The sequence below is a fragment of the Protopterus annectens genome, chromosome 3.part0, assembly GCF_019279795.1.
Source record: "Protopterus annectens isolate FY-2018-M chromosome 3.part0, PAN1.0, whole genome shotgun sequence".
NCBI lineage: Eukaryota > Metazoa > Chordata > Ceratodontiformes > Protopteridae > Protopterus > Protopterus annectens.
This window is the reverse complement of record NC_056731.1, coordinates 925,952,326-925,977,302: the sequence shown is the minus strand read 5'-3', so window position 1 is coordinate 925,977,302 and position 24,977 is coordinate 925,952,326. Positions and strand designations below refer to the sequence as shown.

At 38.3% G+C, this 24,977-nt stretch overlaps 1 protein-coding gene across 2 annotated transcripts in view; it reads left to right on the top strand.

Moving 5' to 3' along the window:
• Window positions 1-23,590, top strand: part of LOC122796630 (leukocyte elastase inhibitor-like) — a 238,703-nt gene extending 215,113 nt beyond the window's left edge. Inside the window, exons 6-8 of one of the 2 annotated variants that reach the window (XM_044065254.1) lie at window positions 4,740-4,907; window positions 22,817-23,309; window positions 23,354-23,590. In XM_044065254.1, coding sequence (XP_043921189.1) covers window positions 4,740-4,907; window positions 22,817-23,227 — 579 coding nt within the window. In that variant the 3' untranslated portion in view covers window positions 23,228-23,309; window positions 23,354-23,590. Of the gene's footprint in view, window positions 1-4,739; window positions 4,908-22,816; window positions 23,314-23,353 lie in introns of both variants that reach the window. The other variant, XM_044065252.1, reaches the window with a different exon arrangement.
• Window positions 23,591-24,977: the final 1,387 nt, after the last annotated feature.

Here is a 24,977-nt window from a genome sequence, read left to right as displayed (position 1 = left end):
AATTCTCCAAACACTGTAGTTCATTTAATAAGGCTTTATTAGATGTTCACAATATCCGAATACTGTCTTCATTAACAGTGCTGCTAAACAATAACAGTCTGTAGAAATGCTGGAATATTGGCAAAGTTTCTGCACATGTATTCTGATTGTCCGGAATGAAGTAAACTGAAACATTCTTTATTTGATCTGTCTTCTGTACTCAGGCTCGAGTGTCTGTATTGTAGCTTCCTTATTTAGTCTTTTCTGTATGTCAGGTCAAACTAACTGACTGACTTCCCTCACTGTATCTGAAGTACATTTTAATAATACCAAAACGCTATAATGCTTTGCACGCCTCCTTAGCCTTGGTTCTCAGGCCTTGTCTTGTTTTGCAGGCTTGCAGTTGCCTAGCTGTTTCATTATCTAACATTTTCTTGATTCTTCCCTTGAGAAATCATCATCATCATCATTCTCTTTCGGCTTTTCCCATTAGGGGTCGCCACAGCAGATCATCTCTTTCCATTTCTTCCTATCCTCTGCATCTTGCTCTGTCACACCAACCGCCTGCATGTCCTCTCTCACCACGTCCATAAACCTTATCTTAGGCCTTCCTCTATTCCTCTTACCTGGCAGCTCTATCCTTAGCATCTTTTTCCCAATATACCCATCATCCCTCCTCAGCACATGTCCAAACCAACGCAATCTCATCTCTCTCTTGCTTTGTCTCCAAACTGTCCAACATGAGCTGACCCTCTAATATACCGATTCCTAATCCTATCCATCCTAGTCAGACCGATTGCAAATCTTAACATCTTTAACTCTGCCACATCCAGCTCTGACTCCTGCCTTTTTGTCAATGCCACTGTCTCCAACCCATATAACATAGCTGGTCTCACTACACTCTTGTAGACCTTCCCTTTCACTCTTACTGATACCCGTCTGTCACAAATCACTCCTGACACTCTTCTCCACCCATTCCACCCTGCCTGTACTCTCTTCTTCACCTCTCTTCCACATTCACCATTACTCTGAACTGTTGATCCCAAGTACTTAAACTCGTCCACCTTTACCAACTCTACTCCCTGCATCCTCACCATTCCTCTACCCTCCCTCTCATTTACACACATATATTCTGTCTTAGCCCTGCTGACCCTCATTCCTCTGCTCTCTAGAGCATATCTCCACCTCTCCAGAGTCTCCTCAACCTGATTCCTACTCTCACTACAGATCACAATGTCATCTGCAAACATCATAGTCCACGGGGCCTCCTGTCTGATCTCATCTGTCAACCTGTCCATCACCACTGCAAATAAGAAAGGACTCAGAGCTGATCCTTGATGTAATCCCACCTCCACCTTAAACGGATCTGTCACTCCCACTGCAGTCCTCACCACTGTCACACTACCCTCGTACATATCCTGTACTACTCTTACGTACTTCTCTGCCACTCCCGACTTCCTCATACAATACCACAACTCTTCTCTAGGCACTCTGTCATATGCTCTCTCCAAGTCTACAAAGACACAATGCAACTCCTTCTGACCTTCTCTGTATTTCTCCATCAACACTCTCAGAGCAAACATTGCATCTGTAGTGCTCTTTCCTGGCATGAAACCATACTGCTGATCAGTAATCATCACCTCCCTTCTTAACCTTGCTTCCACTACTCTTTCCCATAACTTCAAGCTGTGACTAATCAGTTTTATCCCTCTGTAGTTACTGCAGCTCTGCACATCACTCTTATTCTTAAAGATAGGTACCAAAACACTTTTTCTCCACTCCTCAGGCATCCTCTGACTTTCCAAAATTTCATTAAACAAGATTCTTCCCTTGAGAAAGAGAACAGAAAAAGAACAGTCTGTAGCCTTCCCTTGGGAACTATTATCTCTCATACTTGACCAGCAAGGTTATTTTTCTTCTGCTTAAATGTCTTTTGTAAAATGTCTGACACTGCATATTTTATCTTTGAGTCTGCATAATGCCTAATAACTACTTTAAAATGGAAGTCCCTAATCTAACAATTTAAAAGTAGGAAAGAATGAGAAATGGGCATATAAAAGAGCAGTTTTTAAGACTGAAATTGATTATATAGTTTACTTTAAAGAAATGAAAGAAATAACAGAGGAAGTATATGTGGCAGAGTTTTCAGATCTTTGAGCTGAATGGCTTAGAATAGGGGAGGACAGCAAAATAGTGAAAGAGGGACAAGAGTAATAAACTTAACTGCAGAGTTTAAAAAGGTGGAAGAAATAAGAAGAGAGTAATAAATATTATGGAAAGATCATATGATAGTGAAACCATTTTATAAAAATTGGACAGAGTAGTGGGACAAGTAGTGGAATAGGTATAATCAGAAGTGTAAACATATATATTTAGAAGTAGAAAGAGAATATAAAAAGAAATAAGATGAAATATAAAGAAATGCTAAAAATTGTGTGAAAGATATAGAAAAAGCAAGTGACAAAATAAGGGAAATAGAAAAACAGATGTATGAAAAGAATAGAGAAAAAGTAAAAAATTGTTACATAGGGAAAGATTTTTTTTTATGAAAGGAATGAAAGAGGAGGTTCCCCTTCTTTAGGAAAATAAGTAAAAGTGAGAGAAGGAAAATTGTATGTTATCTTAGATGACAAAGGAAATTATGTGTGAAATGAAGAAGGCAAGACGTGAAATGGAAAGGAAATGCTATATATAATACATAATGTTATATAGTAATGTGTATGACATATGCAGATGATTTAGGTTTACTAACAAAAAACAAGAGATGGATATGTGAGGTTGTAATAAGGATCAAAACACTGTTAAAAACCTGATATGCAGTTAAATAAAATGGAATGTAAGGGATTTGGTCAGATGAAAAATATATATTTCACGTAAAAGGAAGTAAACATTTTGTGAGTGACATTTGATGAGTATGAAAGTGTAGTAAGTCAATGGAGAGAGGGTCTATATTACAACATTGAACTACAACAAGTTCAAACATTGTAATATTGAACCCTAAAGTCCGAAAGTGGAAAATAGCGAAGCCACAGCACGTCGAATTTTTCTTCCCAGGGGAAAAAAATCGGTGGGCCATTTTTGGGGCTTTGCTATTTCCTCCACTGTGGTGCAATCTCAGAGTTGGTATATTTAAGTAGTGGGGGTGCAGGGGGCAAAGGCCCCCATTTCAGTTTAAGGTTAATTTTTTTTTTTCACGGAACGGCGATTTTTTTCCCTTGGAAAAAATTATTGTTCTGTGCTTTCAGTTTTGTTGGGTTTTGAACATAATGGTTCGATATTACAATGATCAAACTTTTGAAAGTTTGATGTTGTGATATAGACTCATGGAGAGAGATACTTGAACAAATAAAAAATGGTTAGCATGGCAGAAATGTTTTTACTTATTATTTCAGAAAAAAGGCATATATGCTAAATACTGCCTAATGTGTTAGGAAAAGTAGTATATTTGGGGGATTGCATATATGTTTCCCTTTCCCACTCAAATGGAAAAAGGGTTATTAGAGATTTATTTCTCTTCATTTGGGGCTCAAGGATGAACCAGGTGAGATGAGGGATAGTTTATAATAAAAAAGAAGAAAATGGTTTGAATTTGACAAATCTAGTGGTGCATTTTGCATCTATGCACTTATTTTGGTTAATGAGAAAGGTAAAAGAAAGACTAAAAGAAATAATAGGTAAGATGCTAGATGAAAATTATAAAAATATATGGGAAGAAAAAATAGGGAAAAGACAAGAAAAAAGGGGGCAGAATGGAAGAAAAAATTGTGACAAAACTGAAATTATGAAACTTAAAAGGTGAGTGAGGTTGATGAGAAAAGAATGACATAATATGATTTTAGAATTTTTTGGTGTACTCATAGAAGGAATTAAAAGAAGGTAAAAAGGCAATTATAGAAAGAAGAAAAAAAGTGTGTTTATGAAACAGAGGACATTTTATGGAGAATTCTAATATACGAGTTATTGGTAAAAGAGAAAATGAAATGTAAGGGGTTGGAGGAAAGAAAATGTGTTGACTATAGTGCAAAAGAAACAACAAAACATTGTTTGTTAGATTGCAGAAAGAATAAAGAATTTTAGGAAAAATGCAACAATGAACATAGACAAGAAGGGCTTAAATGCACAAATATGAATATGATATTACATGGAAAGTATGATCAAGAAATGTGGTACTGATAAATGGGATAAAGTATTGCTTGTGACAATATGGGTGCTGTGGAAAAAAGAAAATAGAAGAGGATGATGTATTAGCTGAAATAAGATGTTTATGGAAGAAAGAGTGGGGGGTAGAGAGTAAATATAAAATAAAAAACAACGAAAGAGGCAGAACTGCTTAGTTAAGTTATTTTGTGTTAACTTGCAGATAATTTCAAGTATGAACGTAAAAAAATGAGTGTGTAAATACTTGACGTAGTGTTTTTTTATATGGTTTAAAATGAATGTAAATATTAATAAAGCACCCATCCTCTTTTTGACAAGTGCCACAGGATCTTTTATATCTATCTGAGCTACCACCAGTTCAGGCAGATGGGGCATCAGTTTAAATTCTCATCCAAAGGATACCAGAAATGACAGTAATTAAAATCACGTAACTTAGTACACACATGCATGTGTAAACATTTTGTATGTGTTGATTTATGGATTTACTTATAGTTGCATCTGTCCATATCTGTAAAATATACATGAATTTAATGATACTAATATAAAAACTGGTAATATTTGCACAGCTGATCATTATATAAGTGCAATGTTGTGCTTTACAGAATGCCAAAGTAATGGTACAGATGATGAACACAGAACAAGATTTCAGGTACAACTACATCAGTGAACTTCGCCTTAGCATCCTTGAACTTCCATACCTGAAGGATGAGACAAGCATGCTAATCCTGTTACCTGATGACTTCACTGATGACTCCACTGGGTTAGATCAAGTAAGTCATTTTTTCATTCACATTATGTTGTTTACTTTTTTGAGTCTGTCTTGCTCTTTCACATTGATAACAAACTTCACTATAGAAAATCCATGAGAAGAATATGAAGTAGAACAGCAGAGTGAAATGTGAGACAGATGGGTGTTTGATGTAGTGATAACCAGATTACATAGATAATGGATTGAAATGAATAATGTATTGAGTGTTAACAGCCACAGAATTTCAGTAGGAAGAAGTAGAAGAGGGCAGTTGGTATAAGATGGGCTTTGGCAGCAAGTGAGAATGATATAAAGGGACCTGAAGACAATATGTAAGATAGGAGATTTTGCTATCTATATGCATAAACACACACACACACACACACACACACACACACACACACAGATATATATATATATATATATATATATATATATATATATATATATATATATATATATATATATATTTTTTTTTTTGGGTGGTATAGATATTTGTTAATGTACAGAACTGCTGAGTATTAGAAGTTTTTTTTTCCCATACTGCATTGTATTAGAACATGGATTAGTACAAGGCTAAGTGCCCTTGCGAGCCATTGTATTCGAACATAATGACAGACAGATTTAATACAGTTAAATGTAATGGTTAGTGAGTTGACTTTTTGCTATACCATTCTTAGTACACTTTGTAGTCTGGCTTTATGATTTTTGGGTTTGTCATAAATAAATATAAGACTCTGTTGTGTTGTAATGAAAAGGTAAAAACAGTGACCATGATAGTTTTAGCAAATTATTGCAGCTGTCATTTCTGCATAGGACTAGCACTAACATACTTAAATATGAAATGTTAGCCTCCTCTGAAGTTCTTATAGAAGCATGATTTTTTCCCTGTGAACTGTTGACCATCAAGCTTTGCTTTCACTTTATCCTCCTTTACTCTTTGGGTGATAGCCAACGGTATAAGCTGTTTATGCATGTAACCTTCGGGAGTTTTCTCTTGAATAACCCTGACTCTATCCAAGTAGTTGATATGGGCATCTGCAGCACTGTGGGGTGGGGGGGCTTCCTACACTCTACCCCTGGTTTGCATGGGAAGAATTGGCCATCCAGGATCACAATCTTTCTCGTTCTAGGATGGACAAGCCAATGTAAACTGCTTTCTGCCAACCTCTCCTACCTGGCTGTTCCAGTCCCCAAGCTGCTAATCAGTCTCAGCTATTTATCCCTCTGTACCAGAGAGCAAGGTTGTATGGCAACATGAATTTTGAGTTGTGGATAGCACTAGTGTAGACACATTTCTTGGATTGTGTTAAAGCTGAGAGATGTAGCATTATTTAGCTCCTTTGTACACCATTATGTGACTGTGATGCAACTCTGCAGTCATTGCGCATCCCTCCTATGAACCTATTTATTCTTGTTTCTGAATTTGTCAGAAGCCGCTTTACTGCAATAAGTGATCTGCATGCAATATGCATGCATCAGTGTTCACCAGCCACTCCTTTTCAATTTTGAGACCAAGGTGTAATTCAGAGCTTTCTTTCTCATCCACATCCTTGACTTTCTTCCTCTGTGCACCTTCTCTGTTCTTGGACATGCACTAATGCTCCCCTGTTTCTACATTCCTTGCCCTTTTTAAACCTTCGGATCCTCTGTATCTCTTGCCTTTTGGGTATAAAAAAATGTAGGAGGTTTGATGCACACAAAGGTGTAGAAAGACTGGAGAGGGACATGGGACACTGAAGGAATGGTCTCAAACTTGTTAGCTTACATTTGACATGGAATCAGATATATTGTAAGCAGTTACTTCCAGAAGAAATACATAGCTGATTTTGAACCACTAGCAACAGGAAATACAGGAGATCTAAGGGTGCTTGTGCCAGTTAATGTAAAGGTAGGAAAACAATGTAGCAGTAGAACAAAGAAGGTAATGGAGTATGGGAATGTAGAGCAAGATTACTGGTCAGTAACAAATGAGTCGTAATAATCCCTATATGCAGACAGCTGACAAGGACATATCCTATTATTGTTTACAGTTTTTGAAACTTAATTTTCAGTGGGACATGGTCAAGACAGAGGCTGTAAGGAACAGTAGTGCGTGTTCTTCAAAAGGAGGCAAAAAACATGCAGTAGCTTAATATGTATGCTATTAAATAGCAGTGGGGGTATTGCAGTTAAGGAGCAATATTTGACAGAGTGAACTGCATCATGGGATATCTTCACACCTAAAGTTGGTTGAGAAGCCAACTGCCTTACAGGAGGTGGGCTAATACCTGTGATAGAGCAAACCCTGGAGTAACTAATTTATGCTTTGCAATTGTTCACATAGTTTGAAAAATTATTCAAACAGTAAATGTTGTATAACTGTTTATACAGTTATGGAAGGGCACACAGAATAGAGAAATGAAATCCTGACTGTAACCATAGAAACTTGGGGTTTGATGAGGGGGTTCAGGAACTAAAGCAGTCAGTGGGAGATTTAAGCACAAAAGTAGTGGGTAGCTTAAATGCTACATTGCTCATCATGGGAAGCAGAATGTTTTTCCTTGTCTGGTTATGCCCTCTCCAAGTGTATGTTTTAGGCACACAAATGGTAGAAGGAGGAAGTGGCACAGGCAGATCTCCTGCAGTGGAGAATGTGTGTGTGTGTGTGTGTGTGTGTGTGTGTGTGTGTGTGTGTGTGTGTGTGTGTGTGTGTGTGTGTGTGTGTGTGTGTGATAGCACTTGCAGAATATTTACCATAGCTACTTGCCTCTGAGTAAATTATGGGCAACACATACTGATATGATTTCATTCACTGTGCAGCACTTGGGAGTTAAGAGTAGGCAAAAGGGAAAATTCTCCCCTACTATCTTATCATCTGGAATTACTGTTCCGGGATGCCGCATGTCTTTTACTTTCCACATTGGTGTAAAGACTGAGGTAGTGACAACACAGATGGTAAAAAGTGTGTGTGGGGGGCACAAAAACAGATGTGAAAAATCAACAACACTAGGAATTTAACAGCTGTGAGACACTCACATTAACAGTTGATGTTTAAGTTTCACTCTTTCCTTTCAAGAATTTACAGCAAGTTGATACAACTGTGGAAGAGCATATGAGCTCAGGAGGACACTTGGCTGATATTAGGCAATTTTGAACAATCGATATAGTCCCTCCCTGCTAAACCATTTGAGTGACTTATTGCATGCTGCATAGCAGGAGAATAAGAAATCCAGCTGCCACAAAGGAAATTCTGTTAGATTTTTTTGACCTAAGTCTCCATTCCCAAACTCAATCTATATGCAAGCAAGAAATAACATTAGGACCCCATGCCCAAAATGCAGTGTGTATGTTTTAGCTCAGTCCATGCTTCCACCTCTGGCTTTGGCCAAATACAGAAAAATGCCTGCCTCAGGGTACTGAAGCATACACATTTCATTCACTGGGCACTAGCAGATTCTGTCTGTTGCCACAGTTCATTCTGATGTCATCCCTTTTTCTAACTCCACCATCACCTGGCCAAACTGAACTGCAGAAACCCAATTGTAACCTTAAAGTGCTCACAGTACATAACCCTAAAGTCCTTGATAACTCCCTAAACCTAAAACTGCACTCACCGCTCCATAAGGGAGTTTTGGGTTTAGGACATGGGAGGGAAGTTTAGAGTTATAGAGCAGGAGTGGAGTATTTGGGTCTGACAATGATTAGGAGCTTTTGTATTCTAAACTTCCCTCCCACTTCCTAAACCCGAAACTCCCTTACCATACACACTAAAGTCTCTGATCACTTCCTAACCCTTAATTCTCTTCCCACTCCCTAATCTTAAAGCTCCCACCTCCCAAAACCTAAAATCCCTTCCGATTGTTGCCTAAAACCTTAACCTGAACTTCCACCCTCCTCTACTCCCCCACCATGGGTACTGCACTAAACTTGCCTGAAGTTGGATACTCTGCTCGGGTGAGGAGGAGCAGTTCCACCCTTGCCTCACAGCAGCTGGTGCACCACCTGAACACGGAGTCAAGTTTGGACTATTGGCCATGCAAGCTACAAAACACCTGCATTAGTAACTGTATTTAGAGCACAACCTAAAGCTGTTTACTGAATTTCCTATTTTCCCTTATTTTTAAAATCGTTTTTTTCTCAAAACTTGCATTTTATCTGTCTTTGGCCTAGCACTCTTGTGTGGGGTCATTTACTGCACTGTTATAACTTGTTAATACTTGTGAACCTCTGCTATCTCTGAAAAAAAACAAAAAAAAAAAACAAAAACAAATCTTGCTTCTTTCCCACTTTTCTGAGATTTAAAAAAGTTCAGTTACAGGCTTGCTGTTCTTGAACTGTTTGTAAGTTTCTGTGAGGCCATTTTTTGCTTGGGCTAAAGGAAAGTCTCTCTGTTGATCAGTGGCAGTGAAAAACATTGAGAAGCCTGCCTGCCCCTGTGGGAGTGGTTACTGACTTGAAACTGTAGTTTTATTGACCATTTTGGGTCAATTCCAAAACTCCTTCATCTTCCTCTCTTAAAACCTGGTTGTCTCATGGTTTTGGCATCTTTTCAGGCTTGTTGGCTGTTGGTGAAGCACCCACCAAGAGGAGAAAACGCTGAGAGAAGAAAGGAGCCACTTTTGAGACTTTAAGTATTTTTCCTCTGTTTATTTGCTAAGTTTTTCTGCATAGCCGCCTATTTTGAGCATTTTCTGGCTTGTTAAACTTGATTTCTGCATTAGTAACTGTATTTAGAGCACAACCTAAAGCTGTTTACTGAATTTCCTGTTTGCACTTATTTTTAAAATTGTTTTTTTCTCAAAACTTGCATTTTATCTGTCTTTGGCCTAGCACTCTTGTGTGGGGTCATTTACTGCACTGTTATAACTTGTTAATACTTGTGAACCACTGCTATCTCTGAAAAAACAAAAAACAAAAAAATCATGCTTTTTTCCCACTTTTCTGAGATTTAAAAAAGTTCAGTTACAGGCTTGCTGTTCTTGAACTGTTTGTAAGTTTCTGTGAAGCCATTTTTTGCTTGGGCTAAAGGGAAGTCTCTCTGTTGATCAGTGGCAGTGAAAAACATTGAGCAGCCTGCCTGCCCCTGTGGGAGTGGTTACTGACTTTAAACTGTAGTTTTATTGGCCATTTTGGGTCAATTCCAAAACTCCTTCATCTTCCTCTCTTAAAACCTGGTTGCCTCGTGGTTTTGGCGTCTTTTCAGGCTTGTTGGCTGTTGGTGAAGTACCCATCAAGAGGAGAAAACACTGAGAGAAGAAAGGAGCCACTTTTGAGATTTTAAGTATTTTTCCTCTGTTTATTTGCTAAGTTTTTCTGCATAGCCGCCTATTTTGAGCATTTTCTGGCTTGTTAAACTTGATTTCTGCATTAGTAACTGTATTTAGAGCACAACCTAAAGTGGTTTACTGAATTTCCTGTTTGCACTTATTTTTAAAATCGTTTTTTTCTCAAAACTTGCATTTTATCTGTCTTTGGCCTAGCACTCTTGTGTGGGGTCATTTACTGCACTGTTATAACTTGTTAATACTTGTGAACCTCTGCTATCTCTGATAAAAAAAAAAAAAAAAAAAAAAAAAATCTTGCTTTTTTCCCACTTTTCTGAGATTTAAAAAAGTTCAGTTATAGGCTTGCTGTTCTTGAACTGTTTGTAAGTTTCTATGAGGCCATTTTTTGCTTGGGCTAAAGGGAAGTCTCTCTGTTGATCAGTGGCAATGAAAAACATTGAGCAGCCTGCCTGTCCCTGTGGGAGTGGTTACTGACTTGAAACTGTAGTTTTATTGGCCATTTTGGGTCAATTCCAAAACTCCTTCATCTTCCTCTCTTAAAACCCTCTTTTGCACGTTTTTGTGCATAGAGCAACAGCAGGCAGCTCCGCCTAATTGGGTTTAAACTATTCCTGGCTCCACAAAGTCTGCTCTTCACTTTTTCCCTTAGAACTGCTCTATCTCTAAATTTAAACACCATATTCTCATTCTAAGGTCCTTCACTGGTCCAATTAAGTAATCCTACAAGTTAGCACTATTAAACCATAAGCACTACTTACTCTTATACTCTCTACAATTACCCTGTCCCCTATTGGTCCGTCTTAAATTCAGTTTCCCTATATTACTCTAGCATGTCCAAAGGTCAGTCAATGGTTTCCTCTCCAGTCCAGCTGGTGAATCTGGGAATTTTGAGGCAATGTTGCAACTGTCTCATGTACACGGACAACCCTCTCCTCCTCCAAACAGGTTCAAATATATGTGAGAGATGCAACTATTTAGCCAAACTGGAGGCTGTGCTCTCTCATCTCAAAACTGGTGTAACCAGTCAGGAGGAGAAGGTAACCTCACACAACACAATTCCAGTATCACATAGTCCCACCACATCAGCAAACCAAACACATAAATACACAAAAACATACTCGGAGGCTCTAAATAAAAATCTACCTAAGCAACAGAGACCTCCAAAGCAGACATCCAAGCAAACGCTACCTCAAAACAAAACACGCACAACACATAGCCCACAAAGTCAGTGTGCCAAGCAGCCACAGCCCTTAAGGCTGAATAACACACCTGATACTCTTGTAATAGGTGACTCTATTGTCAGACACACTGACGTCCCACTCACCAGGCTGAATAAAGAGAAGGTCACGGTGAGCTGCCTGTCGGGTGCTAGGATCCGCCACATAGCGCAAGCACTCAGGTCACTCCAAAACAAATACAAATATGACTCAGTCATTGTACATGCTGGTGTGAATGACCTGAGATGTACCTCCCTGGACTACATGAAAAGAGACATAGAGGAGCTTTCTGATCATGTAGCCCAGGCTGGTATGACCCTGACCTTGAGCAGCATCTTACCCTCACCTAGAATGATGCCACAGTACAAAGACAAAATGATCGATTTTAACAATTGGCTAAAATTTTGGTGTCATTCAAAGGGGATCCAGTGTCTGTCAGCCTGGGATGACATGCTCGACAAGCCACGTTGCTTCACTAGGGATGGCTTGCACCTGTCACCACTGGGCTTTCGGATATTGGCAAAGGCTCTTGCCACCCCATAGTGCCTTTTTTAGGCAAGGCTCAAAAGTCAAACCCACCCCCATAGATAGCACAAGGAACAAGAAACTAAGGGTAATGCTGCTAAATGCCAGAAGTCTTAACCTCAAGATGCACGCACTCGAAGCTCTCCTCAGTATGGAGAAGATCGATATCTGTGCAGTGACAGAAACCTGGTTCAAGGCTCCAGAGAGCACCCCAGCACTACCAGGCTATACCTCATATCATGCTTTTTGGCCCCAAAACCCGGACCGAACCACAAAAGGAGGGGGAGTTTCCATATTTATCAAGGATATCCACACCTCCAGGTTAGTGGCATTGCACAAAGTATCGGAGACCATCCATGTGCAACTAACAGTGGGCAAGACTGCTTTTCGGTTTATAGCATCCTACAGACCACCCTCTCAAAGTCAGGAATCCCACTCAGCTTTCCTGAAAACATTGGAGAACATGAAAATCTCTCCGAACACCATTATATTGGGCGACTTCAACTACCCAAACATTGACTGGGAGCACTACTCAAGCCCCAGCACCTTAGCCCAAAGGTTCCTGGAAATTATAAACTCAAATGCTATGGAACAACTAGTCACCACTCCCACAAGAGGGGACAACATACTAGACCTGATCATTACCAATATGGGGACTCTATGCTCCACACCAGAAGTATATCCCTCATTGGTAAGATCAGACCATAAATTAATCTCACTGGATGTCCACATCCCGACCCCACCCCAGCCCAGAAAACCACAGTGAAAAACTTCTCAAAAGCGAACTTCTCACTTCTCAAAACTGAAGTGGAATCCTTCAAGGCCCCAGGGCCAGTGGAAACTATGGCCCAAACTGCAGAATCCTATATAAACACATTCTACGGACATCTCCAGGAATGCATGGATCATGCTATCCCAAACAAAATCAAGACCCAATCATCCAAAGGCAGGCGTCCAGTCTGGTGGACCCCTGCCATAAATAAACTGTACAACAGAAGGAGGAAGCTACTACATGATAGAGCAAAATCCCTAATAGGGAAGGCATCTCTGATCAGTACTAGCAAAAAATTATGATCCCTCATAAAATCCTCCAAGGCCAGCTTCGAGAGAAAAATTGCACAGGACACCAAAGACAATTATAAGGCTTTTTTCAGTTATGTTAGAAACCTGGGATGCAACTCCCAGACTTGTTCTGAGTTGATTCTAAATGACAAAAAATACACTGAACCCACAGACATCGCCAATATCCTGGCAGACAGGTTCAGTGCAAACTTCTCTACCCCCCCCCCCCCAAAAGAGCAAGTATCTATCCCAGCAGAGGGCTGCCTCCCAAACATCTCTGATGCTCAGGTGAAGGCTGCCCTCTCCAAAGCAAAAAACACTGCTTCCATGGGACCGGATGGCGTCCCAGGTTGCGTCCTACATGAACTCCAAGAGGAACTAATCCCTCAACTAAAACAGCTATACAATCTCAGCCTCACTACAGGATATGTGCCCACAGAATGGGGTACAGCAACAGTGGTCCCTCTCCACAAAGGTGGAGCCTCTACAGACCCTGGAAACTATCGCCCCATAAGCCTGACTAGCTTAGTCTGCAAGGCTATGGAGAGGATCATCATGGAGCTCATAAACAAAGACATTGGGGACCTACAGACACTAGATTCTACCCAGTTCGGCTTTGTCAAGGGCAGATCCTGCCTTTTGAACCTGGTTGACTTCTTCAAAACAGTCACCAAAGCCATAGATGAAGGGAAGGTAGTCCACACAGCCTATCTGGACCTTGCAAAGGCATTTGACACAATACCCCACTTGGGCATCATAGATAAGCTATCCAGCTTAAATATAAACCCCTATGTCACAAGATGGGTCGCAAACTGGAGCCATGTCAGACTCAAAACCAGTCACAAGTGGCGTCCCACTTTAAACCATGGCACTGGCACCAGTTATCTGTCTCTGTGAGACCTTTTTGAAGGATGTTTGTGTCAGCTGGAGAGTTGATTATGGCGCCCAGTTTGCAGTCATCTGCGAACTTGGTGAGCCATAGTCCTCCCACGTTTGCCTGTACCTCAGAAAAGTATATACCGAACAAGAGTGGTCCCAGGACAGAACCCTGAGGGATGCCACTTGTGACCGGTTTCGAGTCTGCTAATTTTCTTTATTCAGTGAGTACTGTTTCTCAAACTGATCACTGGAGTCCCTTCACCTGAGCACAATCAACAAAGTACAAAAAGGAGACCGAGCAACTTATTCCCTGAAGAGCAATGCCTGCTGTGAGTTCAGTTTGTTCATATTTCTATGCAAAGCCATATCTAGAAGATTGCAATCCATGTCTGACTGTAGCCATTTCTGAACCACAGGCCCTTTATTTATTTTTCTGGTAACTTCCAGCAGGAGATGCTGACTGTGTGGTTTGTCATACCATAAAATATCACAGCCTAAAGACTAGATGTTTATGCCATTGACATTTTTACTACGTTGAAACTGGGTTTGTTGTAAAAGTTGTGCTTTAGTGTTTGCTTGAAGGGGTCACAGAAAAGGAAAAGGGGGGCACTTTTTTGTCCCTTTCTCTGAGTCATGTGACCATGCAGACTTCGGCTGTGGGGACAAAGCCCACATCTCTGGGTCCAGACTGGTTTGCCCACCTGTAAAAACAGTTGCTATATAGTATATGGTGATTTTTTTCTAATAGTTTGGGTCTGTGATTAAATGTGTCAAATGTTATAGTTGCTATTGTCTGCATCAACTTAGATGCAGTTAGTTGTAGAAAATGCCTTTCTACATCTTCTGTAGCTGTTAACTGCTTACAAAAGGAAGAGGAAAGAGAGAGTATTAAAGGATGTTCAATATGAGTGGGTAAAGAATGTAATTTCTCCTGACATTTTATCTGCTTCCTGTTAGGTTAATGTATGCAATATCTCTGTTCCTTGATTACAGTTTAGACTGTGTTCTGGTATCTTCCTTAATGTATTTTGCCACCTTTGCTGCTCTGCTTTCCTACTTATATAGTAGCAGTGCCTTTTTGCTGTGACTGTATGTTACTTGATTAAAGTATATAACATATCATAACCCAGCCTGTCAGAAAATGATCCCTGTCCCAAGTTGAGAGCTTCCATTAAAACAAAGCTGTACCTGTACCATGTGGCAATGTGCCTCTTATGCATGCCTAACATTCAAAACAAAGTGTAAAACAACATGTACTTGAAGCAGCCTGTTTCTCCCACCTCCCTTTATTTCTGCATAAACTGTGACTTTTGAAAGGTTAGGGATTCCTTTATGTTTGTAGATTATAAGGAAAGATAATGGTGTTCAATTTGTGTCTAATCCGTGGACCGTATCTATTATGTAAACGCCTGAGGGTGCAAGAATAACAGAAAGATTGCACAAGCAGGGAAGGACACCCAGATAGCTTTCTGCAGATTAAGATACTGGTGCTGATTTTTATAGGTTCATAAGTAAGTACTAGGCTAGCTGCCTTTGTGGACCATTTTAAGCCTAGCAAGTTTCCCTCTTTTTTGTGCTCAAATTAACTTATCCCATTTGGTTAGAAATGTGTCTTACCCACCCCTTGGGCAATAATTATATATTACCCCTAATGAGAATAACAAGGATTATACCATAGATAATATGAGGAGATCCATGCGTAGGATAAAGCATTTAGGAGCTGCCTCTGTCCATTTTCCATCCATAGATCCAAGTTGCTCCTGAATATGGACAGGGATGAGTTTTGTTTTATGTGATGGGGAGTCTGTTCCAGAGCAGCAGTATTCCTCTATGAGATATTCATGACCCTCTAAACCGTTCTGTTGATGTTGCAGAAGAGGTTTAGATCCTTTAAGTATTTTTGATGCCATTTGACTTGCTGATGTGCAGTAAATCCATCAGTTTTTGAGTTATTTATTTTATTTTATTTGTCCTTTGAAAGTTTGATTGAGATAATGCCCCATTTTTAGCAAAGGTCCATGTACAAAAGCTCCACAACAGATTCAAAAACAGTTAAACAGTAGTTGAGTAACTGTAAACAATGGGTGAAAGATCCCAGACAGATTAAGTATGATACAATGAGTTGGAGGAAAAGGTTCAACAAAAGCACTGTAAAATGTTTTTGTGTGTACTGATAAGTAATTATATACAAAGGGAGAAAATCTCCACAAAAGATAGAAACACAGATTGAAGTACATTTACAGAAACATTAAGAATACAATATGTTCAACACATAGCAAGACAAACTACAGAAGTGAATAACCTATGTCAAAATGCTGAGTGCTGAAAAGCCAAAAAAAAAAAAAAAAAACAAACAAACAAAAGACCAAAAGCATAAGAGAAGAGCGAATCTCAAAAATTGCTCTTCTCCTTAAAATTTCCTTTTTCAGGGGGAACACACACACATATATATATGTAGATATATATATATATATATATGTATATATATATATATATATATATATATATAGATATATATATATATATATATATATGGTTCTAGGTTACAACATCGACAGTACATAACACCGACAACGACATCACCAACACCACATCATCGACAGTTCACAAACACGACACCTCATACACTCAACACATCATCACAACAACCAATAAACAAAACAAATCCCTGTCCAAAACCACACACACAACACAAGCACACCAAAATCCTAACAAACAAACACTAAACCTTACATACACAACTATCTACAACCCTAACAGAAACCCTAACCCTAAGGTCCGTCACTATCGCACACTAACCTAACCCGCGCCCTAACCCTAACTCACTTAACCCGCCCCTAACCCAAACAATATCACTACTGCACCCTTACCTAACCCGCGCCCTAACCCTAACTCACTTAACCCACCCCTAACCCAAAAAATATCACTACTGCACCCTTACCTAACCCGCACCCTAACCCTAACTCACTTAACCCGCCCCTAACCCAAAAAATATCACTACTGCACCCTTACCTAACCCGCGCCCTAACCCTAACTCACTTAACCCACCCCTATCCCTACAGACCGTCAACATCGCACACTTACCTTACTCGCACCCTAACGTCCATCACTACTGCATACTTACACATCCTTTCCCCATGTCGGTGTTCTCCGTGTCGGTGTTTTCATCCGTCGGTTTTCTGACTTGTCGATCCTCTGGCGTCGGTGATTTCATTGTCGGTCTTGTCATCTGTTGATGTTGTAACCTAGAACCATATATATACATATATATATATATATATATATATATATATATATATATATATATATATATATATATATATATACCATCATGTTTAGGTATTAAGACATTTCTTGATACTTGCCCTTCTGAATCAGAGGTCAGACCATTCAAAACAACATAGCAGGCTTTCATTTTAGTTACCTTACCTTATTTATAGCTTGTCTGTCTGTCTGTTCCTTAAATATGAGGGTATGGCCCATCTGTACACCTAAGTATTTGTAGTTTTGAACTTTCCATTTTTCTGCCTAGTGGGTCAAGTACTGTAATGGCATCTGGTGGTAGTTCTGTAGGAGTTGTACTTGCCTTTAACTGTTTCTCTAGATTAGTTAGTGGTTCACCCTGTTTCTCTAGATTTGTTAGTGGTTCACCAGGCCTGAAACTCAAGATGTCATCTATATGTGATATGGATGGGGAGTTTACCTCAGGGTGAGGGATTACAGTTACATTACTTAAACTACAGTGGCCGTATCCAGTCAAAACAAGTTAAAATTTGTGTAAGTAGTTTGAAGTAATTGGCTTGGCCATACATAGAAAGGAGAAGTGAAATGAATATTGATTATGATTTCTGTTGTTTGTATTTTTCTAGCTGTGTGAGTACTGTCTAAACTAAGAAAATACTAATCTGTGATTAGGGATAAAAGTCAGGTGGGAGGGAATTGAAGGTGTTGGTCTGTAATCCATTTAAATGAGTCTTTCTGTGTTGTGATGGAGGTACAGTGTTCATTGGATTTAGTGCTAGACATGATTAGGAACAGCTAGATTAAAAATATTCTTATTAATTTTCTGAGATAGTTTTGGTTGTGAATCTTTATGTGCATGACATAAGTTTGATAGTGGCTATGTGGACTTGTTTGAGTTTTAGGCAACAAGCATTATGATGGCTTAAGAAGTAGTCTTGTGGCCTTCTGTTACTTTTCATCTGTCAGGTCCAGTACTTTAATTTAATTTCTTTTACATGTTCTCGAGATCACCCAAAAGTGTACTTCATCTCTTATCTTTTTTCAAAACCAGAAAATATTATACCTATGATGGAGTCTATGAGTGATTTTAAGGCATATAAAATGATAAAATGGTATATATTTTTAGTGTTGACAATGGGCATATTAAATGTTTGCTTGCAGTAAGAAACAAGATAATAAATGAAAGAGTGAATGAAAGTTCAGCCCTTCACAAAACCAGTTTTGTGGTTGATTGGTAGGTGTGCAAACATTACTTGAACAATGTGATCATTACTGGATTTGATTCATAGAATCTGTATTGTCATACCTTGGAGTACTTACATAACCATGTTGGCTCTGTTAGCGACATAACTAATGTGATATAAGTTTTGCTGCTCAGATACCTTTTGTTGACGGTAGCAAAATATACATTTGCATAGCCTCTGTCTTTCCTCCCACCACCATGCCAGTCATTGGTGGTCTTGTAGTCTCATTTTTCCTTCATCTGTAAAGGAAACTGTACCGTGCATGACAATCAGTTTCAGGAGTGCACCTGTTTATGTGAACTCTCAGATTAATATTTATTTAGAAAATGCACTTATTCCTTATTAGACACCATTAGTAACAAAAGGTCTGATAAATGTCTCAGGATATCATTTTTTTTTATTTTCATATTCACTAACTGGGCATTACCCCATTTTTTTCTTTTGCTTCATTAGAAGAAAACTAGTTCCCCCCATTCTGTATCACAAATAATTTATGCTTCCACCCTGCAGAGAATATAATATGTCCTTGCAGCCTTTGAAGTAAATTGTGGCTTTGTATTCACTTGAGTAAATGTTGACGCTCCTCTCATATTATTGAAAAAGGTCCATTTTAAAAATTCATGATATGTGTTTCCTGTAATCGCTGGAACAGGTAAAGGCTCAAGTTGCTCTTCAAATATTGTCAAGCTAAAGGCAATAGTACAAAACAGAAATAAAATGTAAGAGTTATGAAACTAATCACTAATAATTGCTGCCACATCGGGCATACTAGCAGAATTGCATTAAAATCTGTTCAATCCATGTATTTTGCAGAAAAGAAGCTCAGTTACATAGTAATCTTAAAACATACTGGAACCAAAATCAAGATGATACTTCAAGCTTCTCACACCTGTACATTCCTAGGACATCACAGATACCCCTAAAAAATACCACAGATATTTTAAGAATCATTTCTATAATCTTTGCACTAATCAAGCTCATACTCAGAAAGTAGTGGCCATATTTTGTCACCATTTTTTCCAGGTAGTATCTCCTAAAATGGAAGAAGGCTTGCTTGCAAAAAATTGATGTTAAGAGTCCTTGTGCTCATACAGGTCTGCATCTTTCTTTCCTTAAAATATCTTCCCTGATTATCTTCATAGTCCTGGCTCATGTCTGTAATCTTTCACTAATTACTGGCCAAGTGCCACTGAGTTGGAAAAGAGAACTATTGTTCTATTTTCTGAATCTTGTATTCCAACCTGTCCTTCTGCCTTTTGCATAGACACCACTTGAAGCCTTTTTGCAGATTTATAGAGGTGATAATATGTAACTGAGTAATGGATGTATATAAGTTGAGCTCCTGTGTCATGCATGACATAAGTCAAATGCATACATAGATATTGCATATGGACAAGTTACAGAGATGTTGAAAGGCTCGCCTGTTAGGAAGGGTTTTAGTCTTTTAATTACCTCTGTTAGATTACTTACTGTATTTACTAGCTTGGATAGCAGCTTACTAAGAATGCTCTCTTTGCTGAACTCAGGAAGACCTCTGATGCTGGAAATCATTCTCTTCTGACAGCTTGGCTGTGTTTGGCTTTGGTGGTATCTGAGTGACATGACTCAGTAGTTATTTGAATGTTAGCTATTTGTTAGTTTTGAGCTTACTTCAACATTGAAGTAAATAAATACATGCAGAGTTATTGGATAAGTAAATGACTTTACTGAAATGATCAAACACAGAAATGTTTCATAGATTATATGACCCTAATTTGCTGTACTCTGAGTTCCCTAATAATTCTAACCAAAATCTTATTCTCCTGCTTTTGCTAACTTTCTCTCTCTAGATATTTCAGTTGTCTAAGTGGCACTCTATGCTCATGATTCAGAGATTCTTTACTAATCAAAAGCACTAGCTAATACATAAATGTTAAGAGTTCAGTATTGCTTGACATTGGTTTTAATCTAAATAAATAATCATTAAGGCAAATCAAATTAATTAATGCCTTTTAATAGTTGACAAAGACTGTCTAATAGAAAAGATTTGTCACTACTAGACTCTGTTTTCTGCATGGTTGGCACTTGAGTTTTTCTAGATATCTATGGAGGGACCTTACTCTGTCCATTAGCACTCATATAGATATCACTATTTAGAATGTATGCCTCCTGTTAAAGTTTTATATTAGTTTATTAGGCTGCTGACTGTTCAGCAGACAATCATCAATAGGAATGCCATTCCTTCAACATTATAATACATCACTAACTCCTTGATCCTTCATTTGACTCTTTCCAGCAGCAGAGTAATTTGAATAAGATCTGTTCATTCTTATTTCTTCCTGGAGTCCACAGGCAACACTTACTTTGCCTTTAAGATCTAACTGACTACAGGTTGTTGAAAGAAATGCCCTTCTTATAAGCTTTTATGCTGTTCTTATTTCCCACTCTTTGCAAACAAGCTCATCTACAATGCCTCACAGAATTCCCTTACATCTTCAAATCATGGAGCTATAACAATCATCTGGCTGTTGTTTAGTTTTGTTGCTGGTCAACATACCTTTTTCCAAAGTGACTTCAGATATGTGGAACTCTGTACCTCACACAGTTAGGGGGTCTGCTTACCGGATCCAGTTTAAAATGGGCTACAAAATCATTTGACAGCTCCTACCACTCATATTTCTTTTTTTTTAAACAAGAAACATCTTTATTAAATTATCACTTATGACATATACAATCATACATTTATATAAACGAAAACAAACCTTATTGACATAATCCCAGTTGCAAGCATTTTACATCACAAACCATAGTGACATAATCCTAGTTGCAAATATAGTACATCATTTATAATCTACCCAATCATTGTCAGTCAAACATTACATAGCTTGTTCAAGTCCTGCCTACTTTTAAACCTCATTCTTCCTCTGTATGTATTGTTCCCACAATTTGCATTTTTTCCTATGTAATTTGCTCCTACCCTTTTTTAAAGATCTCAGTTCCATTTGTTTTCTCTCTGTTATCATGTTCATTGTTTCTAGTACAGTTAGTTTAGATTTTGATTTTCATTTAATAGTAATTTTTTTTTGGCAACAACCATAATTAGATAATCACATCGATTTGCCTACCCAGTATCTCTGACAGAGTAGTCTGCATGTAGTGCGACTGTAAAGTCTGCCAACTCATTAAACTCCCAGAAAATATGTTCCCAATTGCTTCTTTCTTTCCTGTCTACCTGAGTAAAACTTTTCAGGAGTTTACTTGGGTATAAAAAGATCTGTCTTAAGGGATTTGGGCCAATGGCCATTCATTAACTTGGCTGATATCCATTTCTTTTTTACTTCTACTTTCATTTCTTGATATGTTATCTACATTAATTCAGACGTTTTGGCGATTTGCCTCTTTATAGCCTTGTTCGTACTCTCATGTTCATTGTATTAACCATTTGCATGTCTTTTCTTTCAATATGTTATTACAATTTATCTGACTGCAGAATTGTATTTGCTGGTCTATATTATGCATTGCTATTGTCTAATTTACTTTCATGTTCTTGCCTTTAAACATTTCAGTTTGTCCATATATAATAATTTGTTTGTTAATCTGTTGCAAACATGCATATATACATCATCCAATTTTGCATTTAACCATATAGATACCACTTCAGTTGAGGTTATAGCCAATTCACTTATATACTTAACAAATAATTGATAGATAAATAAATAAATAGCTGATTCCATCTGTCTGTCCTAGTAAGAAATTTATTAGGTTTTCCCCTTTCTTTGCCTGATCTTAACAGTCTGTAGGAAAACACCAAAAACATAAGTACAATTACTTTGCTTACTAAATTTGTTAGCATGTTGTCTGACTTCTCTTTTCATAAAGAACAAATGATGTGAAGGGAGTAAATATTTCTTTTGATCAGGAGAAAATTCAAATTGAAAAGTGATGATGATTAATCTTATTACAGGGCAGTTTTTTTTCCAAAAACGGAACCTGGAGCTTTATCTCAAGTCATAAGCAGAAAGGTAGTTCTAATTTAAAATTTTAGGGAAAATGAGAATATTATGGAGAATCAGTGGATGTGCAGTGTAGTGTATTAAGAGATAAATAAGTGGAAGGAAGAGTGTGATACCTCTTTGGTCGTAGGCAGCATTACAAAATGAATAATATGTGTTATTTAGTAGTGGTTCTCAAACGATTCGTGTTAGCACAGTATCCCTACATTTATTACACAGAGAAGAGTTGGCTTGCTTAGAATAAACAATTTCAGTGCTAAAACAGTGATTTCAGATTGATAACATGATAAAATACACTCATTGCAAATGTTTTAGTAAATATGTACGTTTACAATGTAGTAAAATTGCTGCAATCAGAATTTTTTTAAGAAGCTATATGAATTTTGTTCATAGATCTTAAATGTGAGGAGTATTTTTAAGAAGAAATGTGTTGTGTGATATCTTAACACTGCAATTCAGGAACATATTTGTCTATATTCATTTTGCACATTTATTTTTTCAGCTGCAGAAAGAGCTATCTTATGAAAACCTAACAAAATGGACAGGTCCTACTAACATGCAGACAACATTGGTGAATGTTTCCCTACCAAAGTTTAGTCTGAAGGAGAGCATTGATATGATATCCATTCTGACTAAAATGGGAATAACTGATGTCTTCACTGACTCAGCTGACCTTTCAGGAATGACAGGAAATAAGGAGCTCAAAGTTTCCAAAGTTGTTCACAAATCATTTGTGGATGTTAATGAACAAGGCACTGAGGCTGCGGCTGCAACAGGAATCGTATGTGTACCAATGTGTGCGAGGCTGCCCAGGCCACACAAAGTGTTTCTTGCTGATCATCCATTTATTTTCTTTATTTTGCATAAAAATACTGGGAGTATCTTGTTCCTTGGTAGATTCTGCCAGCCTTGAAGCTTGTAGACATTTCTGAGTATTACTTATGCCTTATTAATGCAGATATGAAAGTTCAAACTATATATATATATATATATATATATATATATATATATATATATATATATATATATATATATAAAAATATATATTTCCTTTATTTTACTTACCAAATAGAGTTGATAGTAATGATAAATGACCACTGCATTTCATTTTATTAACACTATTATACTTTTTTCACATTTGAGAGTTCAGCATGAGAGGTTCAACTGGGATTCCAAGATAAACTGTAAAGACGTCATACCTGACCCCTGCCCTGCACTGTATTTTGTAGTAAATTGATTTACAGTTTACTTATGTTCATTAAAATGCATCATCTGACTTGTGGTCTGCATTTTCTTTCACACTGAGTGGGTTGTCAGTTTTCTTGTGAAATAAGTGTAAATCCGATATGAAATAGATCTTCAAAGCCACGTAGAGAAACCAAAACGAAACACTTGAAACTAGAAACACCCAGCTCACAAATGCACCAAATAAACCAAATTTGAACACGTAGAACTAGCGCTTTCAATCACTTTTTAATGCTGTGATCTTCTTCAGAAACCCTGTACTGCCTCTTCCAGACCTGAGGCTCCACACTTATAATCCTGTGATTCTTTTCTTTGAATGGCTACTGTTTGGCTTTATCTCATCAAGATACATGACAGTCCACTTTGATGTACAGAGTCTAACAGGTTGGATTTTGCAGAGGTCAGACAGTACATCATATGTCTTCTCCAGGCACATTTAACTTCTGTTAATGAAAATAGTCATATACTTTATGTATCCAGTTAGGATGATGTGGCTGACACCTGAGCACTCAACAATACTTGAATTTTAGTGCCCTAATAACACCTTGCTTGAATCTTCCAAGGAAATGATCACTGAATTTAGCTAAGTGTTCTGAGGGCAAGAATTCTGTGAGATACTCAGGTTTGATCTCCTGGATCACAGGATCATAGGAAGTTACTAGGTTAATGGCCCTAGGGCCCTTACAAGGCTGGATCATAGGATCATAAGAAGTTACTAGGTTAATGGCCCTAGGGTCCTTACAAGGCTGGATCATAGGATCATAGGAAGTTACTAGGTTAATGGCCCTAGGGCCCTTACAAGGCTGGATCACAGGATCATAGGAAGTTACTAGGTTAATGGCCCTAGGGCCCTTACAAGGCTGGATCACAGGATCATAGGAAGTTACTAGGTTAATGGCCCTAGGGCCCTTACAAGGCTAGTCAAGTTCTTACCATTATTTTCATGATCAACACCTATTACCCCTGTCCAAGAGGGACACAGGTGGAACCCCCAGGGTGAATTTATGGTGACCCATCCAATCCGCCAGATTGCGTTTGAAGAGGACCAATGAGGTACTATATTTGACAAAAAGTGGGAGTCTGTTCCAAAGGTGTGGTAACCTCTGGAGACATCTGTCCCTCCAGCAGGTTTTATTAATGTCACATACTAGCTTAAGGTCTTTAGAGCAAGTAACCTGTGTACCATTTGACTTACAGATATGTAGCATTTTCAGTAAAGCAAGGTCAGAGATTGCCTTATATGCAAGGCAGAGATCACCTCTGAGTAGTCTGTATGAAACAGAATAAAGTGACAGTGATTTCAGACAATCCCCATAGGACAGATGCTGAAGACCTTGAAGTTTCCTTGTGAGGAACCTTTGTGGTTTCTCCAGTTGCTGCAGGTACTTGGAAAGGTACATACCAAAAGGGGCATTGTA